The following is a 17,383-nucleotide window of genomic DNA, read 5'->3' on the forward strand; positions in this document are numbered from 1 at the left end:
TGTTCCGGTTTGTCTACTAGAGTTGATGGGAATGACTGGCCTTCCTTTTTTTTTTTTGTTTTGTTTTTTTGCGAACCGCACCAGCATAACCATCAACACTGCCGTCACCACGATGTGTGTCAACATCCCCACATGGTCCCACTCAGACAGACGGCTGCGGGGTTGATTTACTTACCTCTCGTGTTGACAGAGCTTGGTAGGGGTGCGTCTTTGTCTTTTTTTTTTTTTTTTTTTTTTTTTTTTTTTTTTTTTTTTTTTTTTTTTTTTTTCATAACATGGTCTGGTTTATGGGATTACGGATCGGGTATTGGTGTTTGAGGTCTGGGCTGGCTGGATAGGAGTTTGTCGCCTTGTTTGTGTATAATCGGTTCTTTTTGATTGCTTCCGTTCCCGGAAGTTGTATAATTAGCGCTTTATAAAGCCCGCTAATGGCCACCTTCATGATGTTGATGACCAACCACCCTGAATACTATTAAATTGGAGGTGTGACAGGGTTTGTGCTCGAGTTGAGCTGCACAATGGCTGGGTTTCTCTTGTTGACACTCCCGGCTCGGCACTTCCTTGTCAAAGTACGATATGTGTGTGTGAGAGTGAGAGAGAGAGAGAGGTTCAGAGGTTGACTCCTGTTCGTCTTGCGGGACAGCGCTCAGGAAATTCGATCACAGTCATCACTCCACTTAGAAAAATAGTCTTTCGGCTGTGAAATGTGTCGTTTTGAAACAAGATCATGTTTCTGTCCTAAAAGGTTTGTACACTTAGGCGTCGCGAGGTAACATTCCACCTCCTGAACAAAAAGGCCAGAGAAACAAAAACAGGTCTTGTCTCTTCGCCAAGCGACACAATACAGGGAGTTTGTTAACCGTCATTTTTTAGACCGTCTCCATCTGTTCCGCACCCTTGGGCTTCTCGGCATCCGACGTAGAGGCAGCAGCAGTGACACGGCCCTCGCCGCGCAGGATCTGGTTGAGGCCAATCTCGTTGTTGATCTCTTCCATGCGCTCGTAGTCGGCCGCAGCGGTACCCTCGGAACCGAAGAGGACGTCCTGTTATGCGTGGTGTTTGTCCGTGATTAGCAAGTGTTTCGATTGATCAACGGCGGGCAATTTTTGTTTTTTTGTTTTTTTTTGGGGGGAGGGGGGGTTTTACCATCTCCTCGAGTGTCAGCCGCTTCGTCTCGGGAACCAGGAACCATATGAACGCCGCGCCCAGGTAAGTCAACAGGCCGAAGAGGATGTAGGTGCCGTAGGGGATGCCCTCGAGCATGTCGGGGGTGACCTGGCCGACGATGAAGTTGTTCATCCAGTTGCTGGAAGCGCCGAGGGCGACGCCGTAGGGGCGCGTGCTGAGCGGCCAGATCTCGGCGACGATGATCCAGGCGCAGGGGCCCCACGAGTAGCCAAAGTGGATGACGAAGAGCCAGACCATGCAGACCGCCGCCCAGCCGGACGCCCGCTGGTCGGCCCACTGGTTGATGTTCTTGGCCACGAGCACCGCGATGATGATGTGGCAGGTAGCCATGCCGATGGCGCCGATGGTCAGGACGGGCTTGCGGCCGGCCCGGTCGACCCACAGGACGGACGGGATGGTCGCGATGAACATGACGATGCCGACCACGCCCGTGGCCAGGAGCGAGGTCGTGTTGAGGTCGAGGCCGAGCTGCTGAAAGATAAAGGGGGCGTAGTACAGAACGGCGTTGATGCCCGTCCACTAAAAAATACAAAAAAAATGGGGGGGGTGAGAATTTCATGTCAGCGCAAATGATGTCGCGGGAAATAAAAAAAAAAAAAAAAAAAAAGAGAGAGAGGGGGGGGGGGGGGAATTGGCGAGAGAAACATGACGGACGGACCTGCTGGAAAAACATGGTCACGGTGGCAACGATGACGCGCTTGAACATGGCCTTGGTCTGGAAGAGCTTCTTGATGGCGACAAACTGGAGCTTGAAGATGTTCCAGGCCGTCCGCTCGCTCAGTTCGGGGAACATCTCGGCAATGGAGCGCTTCTCAAACAGGGATTGGGCCTTGATCTCGAGGAACTCGATCTCGACGAGCTCGTGGTCGGGGGGCATGCCGCGAAGCTCGGACAACACCTTGCGCGCCTCCTCCTCCCGGCCGTGATTGATCAGCCACCGCGGGGAGAAGGGCATGAAGATCATGCCGACAAACAGGATGACGGCCGGCACGAGCTGCAGGCAGACGGGGAGCAGCCATGCCGCGTCGCTCTGTCCTTCGCCTGTTCCGCCGATGTAGTTGGTGCCGCTGCCTCCGGGTTAGAGTTTGGGGCTTCGATACGGGTGGTGGTGGCGGTGGGGTGGAAAAGGGAGAGAGAGAGAGAGAGAGTGTGTGTGTGTGTGTGTGTGTGAGTGAGTGAGAGCCAGGAACCCTAAAAAACTCACTAGTCGATCCAGAAGCTGATCATGATACCAAAGCAGATGGCCAGCTGTTGGGTCGCCACCAGAGCGCCGCGGACCTCGGGCGGAGCAACCTCGGAGTTGTAGATGGGGATGATCATGGCCAGACTTCCAACGCCCATACCACTGCAATCAACCAATCACACGGTCAGCAATCCTCCTGAGCAATCTTCCTGCTTTTTTTTTCTTTTTTTCATTCTTCTTCCGTCCTTTTCCCCGGCCCGTGAGTCAGGGAGAGATACGCACGTGATGAACCGTCCGGCCAGGATGGAGTTGTGCCCGGCAGACACCGCCGTCGTCTGGATGACAACGCCGAGCATAAAGACGGCGCAGGCCACCAGCACTCCGTACTTGCGCGACAGGACCTCGGCGAGGAAACTCGAGAGCAACGTCCCCAGCCAGGCGCCCAGCTCGAGAATGGCAGTGAGCCATCCCTTCTTGGTCTGGTTCGTCGTATACTCGCCCATGTCTGTGTGTTCCTTTCCGTCTCAGTCGCTCCGGTCCCGACACCAACAGAGAGAGAGAGAGAGAGAGAGAGAGAGAGAGAGATGTGGGCTATCGAGGACTGGTTGGGTTGGGCACTCACGGCTGTTGAACGACGGCATGGCCAAGACGCCAGAGAACATGCCCTGGTTGTAGCCGTACAGCACGCCGCCGATGCAGGCAAAGGCTGCGATACGGAAAACGCGGAAGTTCTTGAGCAGGGCCGAGGGACCGCTCTTGCCCATCATGGCCTGCCGCTTCTTGAGCGCGGCATCGTAGAACGCGCCGGCGTCGCCGCCGCCGCCAGCGCCCATTTTGGGATATTCGTTCTCTCCTGCTGATATAATCCGATATCTATGTCTAGGTTATGTCGGTCAGGTCGACAACGTCGGGAGGGGATCCCAAGCCTTGCTGTCGGGGTTCAATGGCCAAGTAGGCGATGATGGTGTGAAAAAGGAGGCGGAAGAAAGAGGAAATCCAAGATCCCGAACTTCTGCCCGGACGCGGCAAGATAGATAACCAATGCAGACACGGGGAGGGAACAAGCAATAAAAAAAGCTTCTTCAAGGGGGAACATCAGCTTCTTTCTACCCACCCCCCACCCCCCACCCTTCTCTCTCTTCCCCAAAAAAAAAAAAAAAAAAAAAAAAACACACACACCTTCTGTTGTTCCTGGGTCGGGTCGCTTACCACGCACCTTGGATGAATGGAAGGCTGCAACACCATCTGGCTGGACGGCCTGTGAACGGCGATATTATCCCAACACCGCAAGTGACTCGCCCCATTGGCATCCACTCCTGCCATGCCTTGGTTCCCACTGGCCGCCCTGCACCCATTTCCGTCCAATTGCCCGGGAACGAGGCCACGTGAGGTTGGAGCCAGTCCGGAGATAGCTCCATATTACCGGCCCTTCTCTCGGAGACGCGGGGCTTAAACAAAGCAAGAGCCTGGCTGGTCAAGGATAACTTATGGGCCCCGAGGAGCGGATTGGAGAAATGCTGCTGCTCCTCCATGCGGAGAGTGGCTCCGCATCTCCCCAGACCCTTTCCCCATCGGCCCGTACTGCACTGGTCCCGTCGTACACTACTACCAATTCCACCGTTTCCCCGGATGAATGTTGGATGGGTAGGTACCATTGGCCAGGCCCGGACCTGGTTGCTGATGGCCGAATGTTTTTTGCTTGCGTATTTTGCCGGGGTCACCCTTCTGATACCTCTCGCCCGGCTTACAAACTCCAGAACTCCGTCCTCGTCCCCTCTTGGGGCCGTTCCCATTAAGTTCTCGTTGTTATTCAGAGCCGTGTGTGTGTGTGTCGTTGCCTCCTCCCCCTCTTCCCCCCACAAAAAAAAAACAAGCTCGCACATCTATCTGCCGTCCAAGAATAGCCAAGACCATGACCACCCGCGACCGCGACCACGACCACGAGAGGCGGGGCCGGCTCCACACGGGACTTCCCCCGGCTTGGGGAATGAGCCGGGGCCGATTTAGCCTAAATGCAGGCTCCCCTCGGCCCGCCCGTGATCCCATTGGCGCGCATTCCACACACCGCGCAACACTACACTAGCGCAGGCCTGGTTGCCTGCCGTTGCGCTGCCGTTGCCGGCAATCCTGCCTAATTCTCCCATGGGCTGGACCAGTGTCTGAAAGGTGCAGGATCGTTTCAAGAAGGGGAAGAAAGTTGGACCTCTTTGTTTACAGTATTTATCAAGCATGTGGCTTGGGATTTGAGCCCGAGGGAAGGATTCGCTAGGTGTGGCCAAGTTTTTTTTTTTTTTTTTTTTTGGCATCTCAATGCCGTTGGGTGGATCTGTTTTGGCGACTTGCTTGATTTTGCTTGGCTGCTCCTGGCATCTCGAAGGGAAGAAGGTCAGGGGTGGAGCTGAGGGCGTCTGGATAGCGACACAAAGCAAAGGAACGCGCCCGCCTTGGCCGCGTGGTGGGTTGCGGAAGCGGATTAACTCACAAAGTACTCTTTCGTACGTATGTAGTACGTTTTCTTGCTAATTCATGATCAGAAACTCCTGAAGGAACGCGCAGGCTGTTCAGTCGCTGCGCACCGCCTTTCTCAGCAGCGCACCCAGCTGGCATTGGCTCCCAATATCGGAAATCTGATACTCAAGCCAGAAGACTGCTTCCAGCTCTGCCCTCGTCATGTGTGACTGGTTGTGTATGCGGCTCGGGAACGTGGAATGATCTCGGCCAAATTTTCGTCATGTCGAGACTGGCCGAAACTGAGCTCAAAAGGCCTTCACCTGGTTGTACATCCCGTCGTGGTATACCGGTTATTTCGGCGGAGTTCCCTTATTTCCCACGTGCTGAGTGTTTCAAATGACGGTCCAGGTGTTGACGACCATGGATCTGATGGCGGCAGCGCAACCTCAGGGTCCAACAACCGGTCCTGCGCCCGACGATCTGGCTCTTTGGGTGGCAGAACTGCTACACCGCTCAGCAGATGCAGACATCTGCCAGAGTTGGTAGCTACGTGGTAAAAACTCTGATACCTCTGCTGCTTCCGTGACCATGGAGAGCCGGGTCGGCGGTACGCCCACTGTCTCCAGGCGCCGTCCGTAGACGACACCTCGGCTTCTGGAATTGGCCCTTTTCTGACGCAGAATACGCCCTTTCAACTGCAGTCTACCTTAATCTCACCTTCTTTCCTTCTTTTTCGGTGCGACGTGAATTTCGTGTGTGTGTTTGTGTGTGTGGCCGGTGAGATTTTTAAGCAGTGAGATTTCGTCATGGCCATCTTCAAGTGACAACACCGTCATTGATGTAGCCGTCCGGTGAAACGGGCCATACCACGGTCGACTTGCTAAAAGACCTCTATCTGTATGTACGCGAACTCCGTACTATCCGTAGCAGCGGCCGCGGACTACGCAAACGGGATATTTGTGACATTCGTGAAGATTGTTCGGCGTTCAAGAAGATACGGCTTTGCGAGAGAATGCAGACGGCAAGATTGCCGATTCGAGTTGTTCGGGTCCCTTGCAAGCTTATCACGGGGCGGGGCCGGCAAACGCTTTATCGGCTCGGAGCTTGGTGGAACCCACTTTCGACGGGCATTGACCAGCAATTCGGGACCGGTTCTTGGCGTACGGCGACACACCCCTTTTTTTCCCTTTCTTCCTCCTGGTACTCAAGGACCGCAATAACTGTGGGAACCTTCATGTTATGTAGACATTAGTTCAGCGAGATGATGCACCGCTCGTGCGGCTCAGTCAGTTCTCTGTGAGTCATAGGTGTGAGCATGTGGTATAGTCTGCAACAGCGGCCCGTGATGGGGCTCCAAACAAAATCGAACGAGTCAAGTCAGGCGCTGCCGGGCGACAGAGGGCCAGAACAGCACTGAGGCAGAGCTCAAACCAACACCAACGCCACCCTGAAGATTGGAGCAGATTGATCGATCAGATAAGATGCGGCACGGACGGGTCCGGTGCCGCTGAGGGTGTGCTCAACTTGTCCAGGGAGAAAACCTGAGGAGTCCTCAATGACGGCGCATATGTCATTGTGGGTTCCGTATCGTGTGTGTGTGTGTGCGTGTGTGCATGTCGGAGAACATCAAGGCTTGTTGTGTGGTCAGGTATGCTCTCCGAGCTTCACTCCGGCCCGGGTTCCAGGCCCGGCAGCCAGGCCGAGAGTTTGGGCCTCGTGTTGTCAACGCTCCATCCCCATTGATTACCCGGCTCCGGTAGATCGCACAGCCGGTTGGCCAAAGATGCAGCCTTGGCCGGGTAAGGCCAAGCCAAGGCCCGAATGTTTCGAAACAAAACGGCCATTTGGTTTGGGGCCCGATGTTGCTCCGGCCTGCAATCCAACACCTCATCCCCGCTATCCCGGTCATCAGGGCAATGGTGAGGCCGAGCGAGGCGTGGATAGAGTCAAAGATCGAATTGGAGTGACTACAGGAAATGACAAGGGCGATGGTCAAGAGTTGCCAATGGTTGTGCCGGTTTTCTTGTTAGGTGTTGCATCTGCGCCGCAACACAAAATGCTTGAGTGCTGCGCCAGGGAGCCGCTTTGCTCTCTCGCTTGGGAGTCCAATGGCAGCGGTAATACGGTGTCTCCCCCGCGAGAATTGCCGTCGACTGAAGCTAACTTTAGCTGTTTTGAGACGCGGTGCTAGTCGTAGACGGGAGGCGCAAGATTCGGACGGTAAAATAAAAATCATAAGAAAGGCAGAGCGATTCTGTCGAAATGAGAGGCATGTTTATTGTTTTCTTTTGTTGTCCTTGTTTTGATGGCAGCACGTGCGCACTAACCGAGATAGTGCACGAGGCGCGCGAATCTCGGGAGCTGCCCAGGAAGGGGGCCACTGCATCTCGAGGTTCGAGCACTGCTTACCAAGTAAGAACCTGAATCAACATCTGGCCTGGTTTGCAAATTCCGGTGGGATTGTACTCCGGGGTACCCTGCGAAAGCAGAAAAAATGAAGTGGCTGATAGGGTTCGGAGAAAGACCCTTTGTCAACTTTGTTAATAATCCGTACATTTTTGGCTTTCTTAGCAGAGAATTGTTAGCGCACTCTACGAAGGGGCCAATAAAAAAGGTTCACGTGCAGGACAAGGTATCCTGCCTTTTCTCGTAACTCAGCTTGCAAAATAAACCAATTAGACTCGGCCAATCTTAGGTGGGCCCCACTATAAGCAGGAAGAGATTGGCGTGTACTGGGCAGATTTAACGCGCGCCTCTGCGCTCTTGATCAACTGTTTAAAATGCAACATTGCGTCCCGAGAGTGCCCATGCTTCAGATAGCCAATCCGGCAGCTCCCTGACGACCGGGTTACAAACAAGCCATGTTTCATCTTAACTTCCGATGCCCGTTTCCTTGCGCTACCTTTTGTTTCGATGGAGCGAGCCGGCCAGAGCCGAGTGGCTCGCCGAGCGCAGCTCTCCCGCGTTGCCGCCGCTGATCACCCGCCCGCGGCTACAGAGCGCGCGCAACCAACGTTTGGCAAGTTGCAATTAGTTACTCCGTATTCCACATCTCTTCCCGAAAACCCCGATATGTTATCCCCTCGGCGGTCTCCCCGCTTCCATCAATCACTGCGACCTTCTTACCGAGAACTGAAAAGCCCGTAGCCTTTCGCAATCTTTACGCGCCCGGGCTCCGCGAGACGCTCTATCTACCTTGGTGGTTTGTCGCGCGCCAGAGACGGGTAGCATTTGTTTGTTTGAGCTTTTCGGAACAGCTCTCGTTTCCCTCACGCCGAGAGGCTTCCGTTCTGTCGGGTCCACATGGGCCTCGAAGAGGCCGACAGCTGGCCACATCTGCAAGGCGGCCAGTCGCAGGTTGGGTCAGATCTTGATTGACCCTGTTGACGGCCGGCCGGCCTGCCCGGCAATTTCCATTTTTGTTATCCAGGTGGTTCCAGATTTGGCATTGTGCTCCTGCCTGTTTGTCTGTTTGCCTGACTGCCTGGCTGCCTGGCTGCCTGGCTGCCTGCGTTGCGGTTAATTTTGACGATCTTATTTATGTCGAGGCCAGTCTGTTCGAAGCGAGTCATCATTGCCTGAGTGCCGTGGGAAACGGGACTTATTCCGTCCACAGTCAGTAAGACATGGCGGATGGGCCACTCTGAGACAAGGCTTGCTCAGGTCTGCACGAGGCTGAAAGGCTGGCGGCTAACAAGCTTCCGAGCCGCCGTCCGTGCGCACCCTGTTCTATTTTTTGAGCTGCAGGTTCCATAACTTGGACTCTGCACCCCACAACGGTGGAGGCTCCTACCATATCGGGCAATCCAAGTCGAGATCCACTGGTACCTGCGTCAAAGTGGGCAGGCAGTACAGAGAGCCATGGCGAGGTAGTGGCACAGTCCGCACCATTCCTAAGCGAGGACCCCGACACCGTTGGCTCTGAGTTGTTGGCATTCACGGTTGCCAGCGTATGTCCTATGGATCTGTGTATGGATCTCTGGGAGTGTATTATTCCCGGGTTGCTAAGCGCGACTGGCAACTCCGTAGTTACTGCGCGGTGCGTACGCTTACCCGGCTTGTTCTTTCCTGCGCTACCACTATTCATCAGTTGTTCAGTCGTTACCACCCCACCTTCCCCCAACACACCCCCCGCCTCCTACATTCTTTCTCCCACCCCCGATGCCAGCGATAGAACACCCTCGAAAGTGGGTAGGGGTCCCTCGAGTCTTAACCGCCCTCCAAGACCCTCCACCCAGAGATGGCCAACTTTGTAGCCGCCCGTCTTCAAACAAACGCCATCCGAAACCTGCCAGCCACTAACAGAGGCCGCTGGTCGCTCCATGAGGTCGTTCAGATACGCTTGCTCAGTTTCACTAAAGCAGGTTCTCTCTCTAGCTCTACCCTTGTTTCAGATCTGCTACCCCCGGTTCCAGTGCACTTCAACCTCCCGGACCCTGCTGCAGATCCGGACCCGCAAGGACATCCATCCACTCGCCTAATCTGGGTTGTTTCCACCCGGGTCTCCATCTCAGCCCCGAGATATTATAAGTCGACCGCCTCTCCTTCCTCCCTCCGGCCGGCCCTTAGCCAGTCTCCCAGTCCTTTGAGCCCTTCGACCCACCGCCCCGCCATCTACTCTCTTTTCCTCACTCTTGCTCACCTCCTTTCTCTCGCTCTTCCAATCTACTCGCATCCGTTCCGATTTGCATCTCCCGGTGGTTGCTGGCCAGCCTTTTCATTTGGAACAAAACAATTGTATCGCCATCTCCATACTGATCCAAGCTTCGTCTCTAGGCGGTGCCTCTCTCTTACGCCGAATCGTCGAGATCGCTTCGAGGCAAGCCTGCCCTAATCACTTTCGAACCCGATCGACCAACCTATCTCTTCAGGTGGCCCGGTCCACCGTTACTCCCTTTCACTCCCGGCCCCACATACCTTGAAAAATAGAGGGACACGGCCCTGAGGAGGAAGCCTGCGAATAATGCCCGACTTGACCCAGACATCGAGTCATCAGCAATACCAACAACACCAACAACATCAACAACAACATATTCCTGCGTCACTCTCATCAACAGTCTCCGCCATGTCTTACTACCAGAACCCGCGGCAGCAGCTGTCGGGGTTTTACGGCGATCTCTCCACGACCGGCGCCGGTGGGATACCCATGCCTGGGTACGACCCATATGCGGTCAACGCGGTGCCCCCTCTCCAGATTCCGACTACTGGGACCGGGTTAGGCGGGCCTGTGGGTGGAGCACTGCCGACACAACATCGGGCATCGTCTGGAGCGTGGAACCAGGAGGATGACCGGACGCTGCTGACGCTGCGGGCGATGGGCAAGAACTGGAACCAGATCCAGAGGGAGGCCTTTCCTGGCAAGACCGGCAACGCATGTCGGAAGAGGCACGAGCGCTTGATGGAGCGCCGCGGCCAGAACGACTTTGATAACCGGAAGCTGGAGCGCCTGTGTAAGGAGTACATGAGCATGCGCAAGGAGATTTGGCAACCACTAGCATCTCGCTGCGGCGAGAAATGGAACGTTGTTGAGATGCAGGTTAGCTTGCAATTTCCCTTTCTCCCCCAAACCATCTCGTGCTAACCTCAGCTGCCTCCGCGCAACAGTGCATGTCCAATGGCCTCAAAAATATCCAATCCCACGCCCGCGCCTACGCCCGCCGCGAGCGCCTCGAGTCGGGCCAGCCCCTGACCGCGTACGGCGACCCCGACGGCGCCCTCGACTGCCTCACGCCGGTCGACGACGTCGACGTCGCCGACCAATCCTACAGCTCCCCGGAGACGGGCGGCTCCACCACCGGCACCCATTCCACCCCTGGGGGCAGCTCCGGGTCCGCCGGCTCTGCGGCCGGCTACCTGTCATCTCGCCACCACAGCGCGCACGCGCACCACCATTCCCAGGCCGCCGCGGCGGCCGGCTACGGCCACGGGTACGGTGCCCCGTACGGACACCAGCAACACCAGCAGCACGCCCAAGCGCACCACGGGCACGGGTACAGCAATAGCGTGTCAAGCACCGGCACCGCGGGCGGTTATGGCACCGCGTCCCAGCAGGTTGGTGCTGCCAGTGCCGGCTCCGCAAGCGGGTCTGCCAGCCAGGGAGCCAGCCCATACCTAGGCCACAGCGGCAGGCTGCCTAGCGTCGGGGACATGGGCATCGACGCCATCATGAATAGGGGACAGGGCAGCTGATGCTTGTCCTTCCCTTTTCTTACCTTTCTTCTCATTTCTCTCTGTTATACTTTTTCCTTTTTATTTTTTTTAAACAGCGGGTTATCGTGCAACTACGTCTCTAATACCTGGACTGGGTTTGGATAGGTTGCATGACATGGCAGTCGGGGAGGCAAAGACATTTCTTCCGCTCGTCTCTCCCCTGCGCCCCCGCTCCCCCTCATTTTTACTGTCTACACTCTCCTTTAATCATGCATCGTTTCTTTTGTCGGTCATCAGGCGTTTTGTGGGCTGTGGGTCTTTGGGTTTGGGTTTGGGTGTGGGTGGGCTTCGGTGCATCATTGTATTTTCATGTCATGTCACGTCACGAAGAAACAAAAATCATCAGGGTGTTTCCGGTCAAATGGGTGGGCCATTTTTTTTCTTGTTCTTTCTTCTGGGGGCAGAAAAGAGGCGAAACGGCTGTGGCGTTTGGTGGTGGGGGGAAGGAGGGGAGTAGGCCGGCAGAGGGGATACGGAATTGGCATCGGTGTGGAGTTGGGGCGTGTTCTTTTCTGTGATGTCTCTTTCTCTCTCTCTCTCTCTGTGTGTGTGCATGTGTTTGACTCACTCGTACAGTCTCTCACCCTGTCTTAGAAGGGGTGTGCGATTTCTACGGGGGCCCGCTGATGGTTTTTTTTTGCGGTGAAAGGGGGGGGGGGGCCTGGGGGTTACTGTTGGGTCTGGAAGCCGCGTCGAAACAGGACCGGCCGTGCCTTGTGCCGCATATAACGCAGTACTCAGTACGCGATAATTGCTCGTCCTCCATTTTCTTTCTTACCTCTCTCTCTTGGTCTCTCTCATTATTTCCTTCTCTCTTTCCTGCGTTTGTGTTGCTTCGCGATGACTCTCCTTTAATGCTTAATCTCTTGCATGGCTGATAGATAATACCATCGAGTCTCTCATGATCCAGCTGTTCGACTCCGGCGTAAATTATGATCTTGCGTGCCATGGTCATCCGTATTATAGTTGTCTAACTTCCACTGTTGTTGGCCTTAGTCAGCATCGTTGTGATGGCTCCCAGGAGACGCTCGTAGGGCTGAGATGCGAGGCGCAGGCACAGCAGCTTTTACCGGTTGTTGGTCAGAGGTTGGCGGGGTCTCGTAAAGGTTCGTATCACGAGGCAATGTGTGCGGCACGACGGCCTGGGAAACCGTTTCGACCGGATTTGATGGGCAGATCCACGCGCGAGCGGCACGGATGGGTTAGGGGTGGACGAACGGATGAGGTCTATGGACCTTGCTGCGCTTTGCTCTGCTGGTAACGGGGCCCTCCTTACGGGAACTGGCCCTGCCTCCCAAGCATGATGCACTCCACCTGTTGTTGTCTAGACATCGGGCCGAGGGCAAGGAAGGACTGGTGCGCGTCGCTTTGACGGAGCCTGTGGAAGCGGCACAAGGCTGTTTCGTAACTGGAAACCCCGGTATCGATCGCCAACCGGAGATCGTGCATCCTCCTCCTCCTCCTTCTTCTTCTTCCAGGCCACCGGGCTCCATATATATGGGCTTGCGGGGAACAACAAAAGTCAATGGAATTCTTGTGGCGAGGTGGGTTGGAATCTAGGCATACACACTCTGAAGAGGGTTTGGTGCCAAGCCTTGGGACCTGTGGGATCACCGGCTGCAACGTTGGATTTGCGCGGATCTTGGAGCGGTCTGATGTGGAGTTCGGTTGGGTTGGACAACGATTCTGAGGCACGCGGACGAAGGATCGGAATTCTTGTTACACATGACGGCACCAATCCGCTCGTGACAGTATACCCTTTCTGGCAAACGCCGAAGAGCGGTTCACATTTACAACTGCTACAGTGGCGAGGTGAGCAAGATAGAGTGCTGACCGGAGATGACGTGCAGCCGGAGATGGTCGTCTGACTGCGGCACTACAGGCCGTGCATGTGCCCCCTGGTTCTCAGGCCATCCTGTGTGTCAAAAGAAAATGACCGAGATATTTCGTACACAAGATAGCCAAAAAAAAAAAAAAAAAATACACATGAAAGTGGTTTACTAGTACAACCAACAAATGTGTTGTTGTTACATGTGGGTCAGTCAAAGAAGAATTTCCGACCGAAGATCACCTCCGGGTACCGACCGCGGGGCCCACATTTCCTGGCCGGGCATGCTCGACCCACTCGGCTGCCTCGTCCTCGTCGTAGTCAAACTCGTCCTCCTCGTCCGGCTCGCCGGCCACGCTCTTCCAGACGCGGGCCCACATGCCCTTCTTCTGGGCGAGGGCCAGGACCATGATGACGGGCAGGTGCCACACGCTGGCCCAGAACAGGCTCCTGGCGCTGCCCTTGTGGCCCTCGTAGCGCCAGAACTTGATGGCCTCGCGCACCAGCCAGGCGTTGACGGGCAGGCTGGTCAGGGCGAAGCTCCACTCGGTGACCTCGGCGGCGCAGAGGCCGAGGCACAGCGGGAAGAAGATGAGGCTGTAGCGCAGCGCGACGCGCGCGTTCATGGCCGGGTTGATCCAGCACAGCATCCGCAGGCCGGCGGCCTTATACTCGTCGCGGATGCCCCACGAGAGGGGCATGAAGTGCGGGAACTGCCAGGCGAACAGCAGGCCGGCGAACAGCCAGCCGCCCAGGCTCGACCCGTCGCTCGCGAAGAGCAGCTCCCTCCAGGTGCCGTCGCCCGTGGCGCTCTCCCCGGCGGCGGCGGCCCATCCCATGAGCGGGGGGATGCCGCCGACGACGGCGCCGACCCACGTGTTGACGGCCGACAGGCGCTTGAGCGGGGTGTAGGCGCCGGCGTACAGGGCGATGTTGGCGGCGCCGAGGAAGGCGACGGTGGGGTTGACGCCGAGGTAGAGCGCGGCGGTGCCGGCGAGGCCGCAGCCGACGGCGAAGGCGACGGCGGCGCGGGTGCTCAGCAGGCGGCGGACCAGCGGGCGGGTGCGGGTGCGGCTCATCTTGGCGTCCGTGTCGGGCTCGTAGAGCATGTTGAGCGCGTTGGCGGCGGCCGAGCACAGGGCCGTGCCGGTGGTCAGGAACAGGAGGGTGAGCGGCGACAGGGACGGGGTCGAGGCGGCCAGGGCCGTCGGGGAGAGGAAGGCGGGCACCGGGTACAGCGCGTAGGGGACCATGGCGGAGAGGACGACCAGCACGGTCAGGCGCGGCTTGGAGAGCGAGAGGAGGGCCGAGAGGGTGCGGCGCAGGGAGTCGGCGGGCGCGCGGGCTGCAGTGTCGGCGAGGCGGGCGGAGGCGTCGGGGGGTAGGGATGCGGACATGGAGTTTAGCGAGGGCTTGCCTGGTTGCTCTTGTCCTCCATGTCGTTGTCGTTGTCGTCGTTGTTCTTGCTGTTCTTGTCCTTGTCCTTGTCCTTGTCCTTGTTCTTGTTGTTGTTGTTGTTGTTGTTGTTGCCGGAGCGCATCACGCCTTGCGGCTTGTCGTCGGCGATGTGGAAGGAGGGGCACATCGGTAGGAACATCGGTATCGGTACTAGCATCGGTTGTGGTCGCGACGGAGGCGGCGAAAGAAGCATTGGCAGCCGGCGCCGAGTTGTCGGTGGGCTGGGAGGCGACCGAGGTGCCGTTGGAACGGGCGAGGAGGGCGTTAGAAAGGAAGAAACCGGCCCTAAACCGTTGTCGCGGCAGGGCGGACGTAGAGGCCGGGGCACGCGGAAGGGCCGACTTGGAAAAGAACCTCGCAGTGCGTGGAGCGCCCGCAGCGCTCGAAACTCGCGGCGCCTGATCGGCCTGGCGCAGAGCCCGATGCGTGCATTGCCAGCACACCTTCTCAAGGACGCCTGGCCGAAGGGGGAGGCATTGAATTGGCGGCCGCATCGTATGTATTTCAGGCGCCTGGCGGCGTCGCCATTTCGTTGCGCAATTGCCGTCCAAGAACTTGGTCCCGAGGCCGAGCTTGGCCGCCAGCTCCGAAAATCGAGTGGGTTGTGGCAGCTGAGCGTGGCTTGGCAGCACTCAGTTGTGGCTTCGACTGCAGTAATCCGTCGATGCTGCAGTGGTTCCCCGCAGAAGTGGGGCTCCCGAGAACAACAAATAGGAAATTGGAGAATGGTAAGTGAAAGAACGGTTGCACTGCGTTGCGATCCTCGCCGCAAGCACCTGCCTGATACGGTGAAAATACACGTCTCCCTCCGCGTTCCCGACCGACGGAATTATGACGTTGGTCTTGGTCTCCATTCTGACCCGGCGCCTATGTGCTCAATCGCCAATCGCGTCAACGTTGCACAAATGACAGTCCTGGTCTCCCCTCTGACACCTAAACGAGCATCCGAAACGTTCCGCGAGCGTAGATGACTAAGATTGAGGCTTGGGAGGAGGGGGATCCTAAGCTACTCGCGCAGCCGCTCTCTCGTTTACACAGTGCCTTCCTGATCGAAATCAACTTCTTGGGGGTCCTGCTAGTGTTTCTCCCTCTCGAACCCAGCAGCACCTGTCGGACCATCCACGGCGGCCCGCGGCAAGCGGCTCATGACAATCGGCTGCCGGAAAACTGATGGCAATCTGAGGGCCGGCAGCGGCGTTGTCGTTAGGCTGTGGCCAGCAAAAAGTCCAAGCTAGTCGGCTGATCAAGTACTGACGGCCCCGAACCACCACATCGTCTAATCGGCCCCACACGGCCCATTATTGCCGGAGCCTCCACAGGGCCGAACTCGACCCCGCCAGGACTGGTTACCTGCCTCTACATTAGCGCGTTGCAAAGACATCATCAACAGGCTGTAACTCTCATCCCGCCGCGGCACCGGCCTCCAGGGACAAGACAAAGTAGTGTAATGACATACGGAATACTCCGTACCATACCTTACGCGAATTGTCCGGAACAGTAACTCAACTCTCTTCATACCAATCGTCTTCGGAAGTACCCAACGCAGCACGGCCGAGGGCCCCAGAGAGATCGCAAAGATGGCTACCCTCCTCGACCAATTACGGACGCTAAGTAGTGTCGACTGTGACACTCTGGACGCACAAGGCAAGTTACCTACTCCAAGCTGATTCCGTAGTGCATGTGCGGTACATGTGCATGGTCATTATCAAGATACATTATCAAGACACATTCGGCTCCCTTGAAAACAGAGGCCAATGCTAATTGGAGCAGTGGCCGAACAGTTTGGCCCATTTGTTGACTGCACCTCAAACCAGGTCGGTCATCTTGTCGCGCCTCAGGGGCCCAGGCTTAGCTCGTAACGTTATGAGATGCTGACAAGCACGAATATCTAGGCCATTGCGTTTGCCGAGCTATCCAAAGTCGGCAGTGATGGGAAACCCCTTCACCGACAGTTGATCGCCGACTCCCTCAAGGTCGCCCACTGGCAATTTGGCAAGCAGAAAGATGCAACACTAGAGGAGCTGGCAGTTGAGCTGATGGTGATTATCTCCACTCGCTCTCTACACTTAACCCTCTGGCCACCGAACTAAGAGGTCAACACAAACAGATGGTCAACCTCTCCCTTCGGATGGCCCCCCACACGACCGGTTATGTACACGTGCAGACCAACCCAAAGCTGGCCTATTCCGCCGAAAAGACGGCCAAGAATGCCGAGCGTGAGTATCGAACGGGGAGGTCACTGTTACTTTTGAGCCTCGGCTGATGTCGTCTCATGTAGGAATCATCTCCCACTTCAAGCAGCTTGCCCCTGACTTTGACACCAGCCGCGTCTGCATCAAGATCCCGTCTACCTGGGAAGGTCTCCAAGCCTGTCGAGAGCTCGAGAAGAAGGGCATCGCCACCCTGGCCACCATTCTCTTCAGTCTCGAGCAGACGGCCTTGGCAGCCGCCGCCGGATGCCGCTACATCGCCCCTTACGTAAACGAGCTACGCGTGCACTTCGACTCTGGGTATGTCCTCCTTCCTCCCCTACGTACCCGCACGCAAACGATTCTGTAGGGCGCCGTTACTGACAACCAAGACGCAGCTACACCGACCCCGACCCCGCCCTCGCCTTCACCGGCGTGGCCCAAGCCTACCTCGACTCCCTACCAGACAACAGCGGTGGCAAAAGAACCCAAGTCGTCGCCGCCTCGCTGACCTCAGTCGACCAAGTCATGGAGCTCGCCGGCGTCCACCACATCACCATCCCCCCCCGGCTCCTCGCCGAGCTCGCCTCTACGCCGGCCGCAAGCTGGCGCGGCGCCCCAGCACAAGCCGCGCGGGCCGTTGGCGCAGCGGGTGTTGTTGCCCCGCCGGCGGGCGAGGTCCGGCGTGGTCTCGAGGCCACGGTGCGCGACGAGGCGCTGTGGCGGATGGCCTTTACGCGCGCAGAAGGCGGTAGGTGCGAGGGCAAGCTGGCGCAGGCACTGAGCATCTTTGCGGACATGCAGGAGCGGCTGGAGGAGATCGTCCGCCGGGCGGAAAGGGGTGAGGAGGGAACGTAGGTAGTGCGGCCCCGGGGG

At 57.0% G+C, this 17,383-nt stretch overlaps 5 protein-coding genes across 5 annotated transcripts; 3 read left to right on the forward strand and 2 right to left on the reverse strand.

Annotated features, from left to right (window-relative positions):
- Positions 1 to 869: 869 nt before the first annotated feature.
- P884DRAFT_207569 (sugar transporter) lies at positions 870 to 3,204 on the reverse strand (the record flags this gene model as incomplete). Its single annotated transcript, XM_069438800.1, has 6 exons — positions 870 to 1,043; positions 1,147 to 1,707; positions 1,847 to 2,255; positions 2,393 to 2,533; positions 2,654 to 2,876; positions 2,994 to 3,204. The coding sequence occupies 6 exons, from the start codon at positions 3,202 to 3,204 to the stop codon at positions 870 to 872; spliced, it is 1,719 nt and encodes a 572-aa protein (XP_069295011.1).
- A 2,914-nt stretch (positions 3,205 to 6,118) lies between these two features.
- Positions 6,119 to 7,034, forward strand: P884DRAFT_263064 (uncharacterized protein). The gene has a single exon (XM_069441725.1). The coding sequence runs from the start codon at positions 6,378 to 6,380 to the stop codon at positions 7,011 to 7,013; it is 636 nt and encodes a 211-aa protein (XP_069295012.1). The 5' UTR covers positions 6,119 to 6,377; the 3' UTR covers positions 7,014 to 7,034.
- Positions 7,035 to 9,887: 2,853 nt separating this feature from the next.
- Positions 9,888 to 11,011, forward strand: P884DRAFT_207707 (uncharacterized protein; the record flags this gene model as incomplete). Its single annotated transcript, XM_069438811.1, has 2 exons — positions 9,888 to 10,358; positions 10,427 to 11,011. 2 exons carry the CDS (start codon positions 9,888 to 9,890, stop codon positions 11,009 to 11,011), a joined length of 1,056 nt encoding a protein of 351 aa, XP_069295013.1.
- Positions 11,012 to 12,969: 1,958 nt separating this feature from the next.
- P884DRAFT_331704 (UbiA prenyltransferase family-domain-containing protein) lies at positions 12,970 to 15,172 on the reverse strand (the record flags this gene model as incomplete). The annotated part of the gene is made up of 2 exons (XM_069445740.1): positions 12,970 to 14,603; positions 15,144 to 15,172. 2 exons carry the CDS (start codon positions 15,170 to 15,172, stop codon positions 13,100 to 13,102), a joined length of 1,533 nt encoding a protein of 510 aa, XP_069295014.1. The 3' UTR covers positions 12,970 to 13,099.
- Positions 15,173 to 15,895: 723 nt separating this feature from the next.
- P884DRAFT_279767 (uncharacterized protein) lies at positions 15,896 to 17,365 on the forward strand (the record flags this gene model as incomplete). The annotated part of the gene is made up of 6 exons (XM_069443354.1): positions 15,896 to 15,962; positions 16,089 to 16,132; positions 16,211 to 16,357; positions 16,426 to 16,534; positions 16,597 to 16,828; positions 16,906 to 17,365. The coding sequence occupies 6 exons, from the start codon at positions 15,896 to 15,898 to the stop codon at positions 17,363 to 17,365; spliced, it is 1,059 nt and encodes a 352-aa protein (XP_069295015.1).
- Between the last annotated feature and the right edge of the window lie 18 nt (positions 17,366 to 17,383).

The sequence above is a fragment of the Thermothelomyces heterothallicus genome (assembly GCF_042370625.1).
Source record: "Thermothelomyces heterothallicus CBS 202.75 unplaced genomic scaffold P884_scaffold_24, whole genome shotgun sequence".
NCBI lineage: Eukaryota > Fungi > Ascomycota > Sordariomycetes > Sordariales > Chaetomiaceae > Thermothelomyces > Thermothelomyces heterothallicus.

What these genes read in the sequence shown, in the direction of transcription:
- P884DRAFT_263064 (XM_069441725.1), top strand. Translation starts at nt 6,378, where the DNA reads ATGACGGCGCATATGTCATTGTGGGTTCCGTATCGTGTGTGTGTGTGT.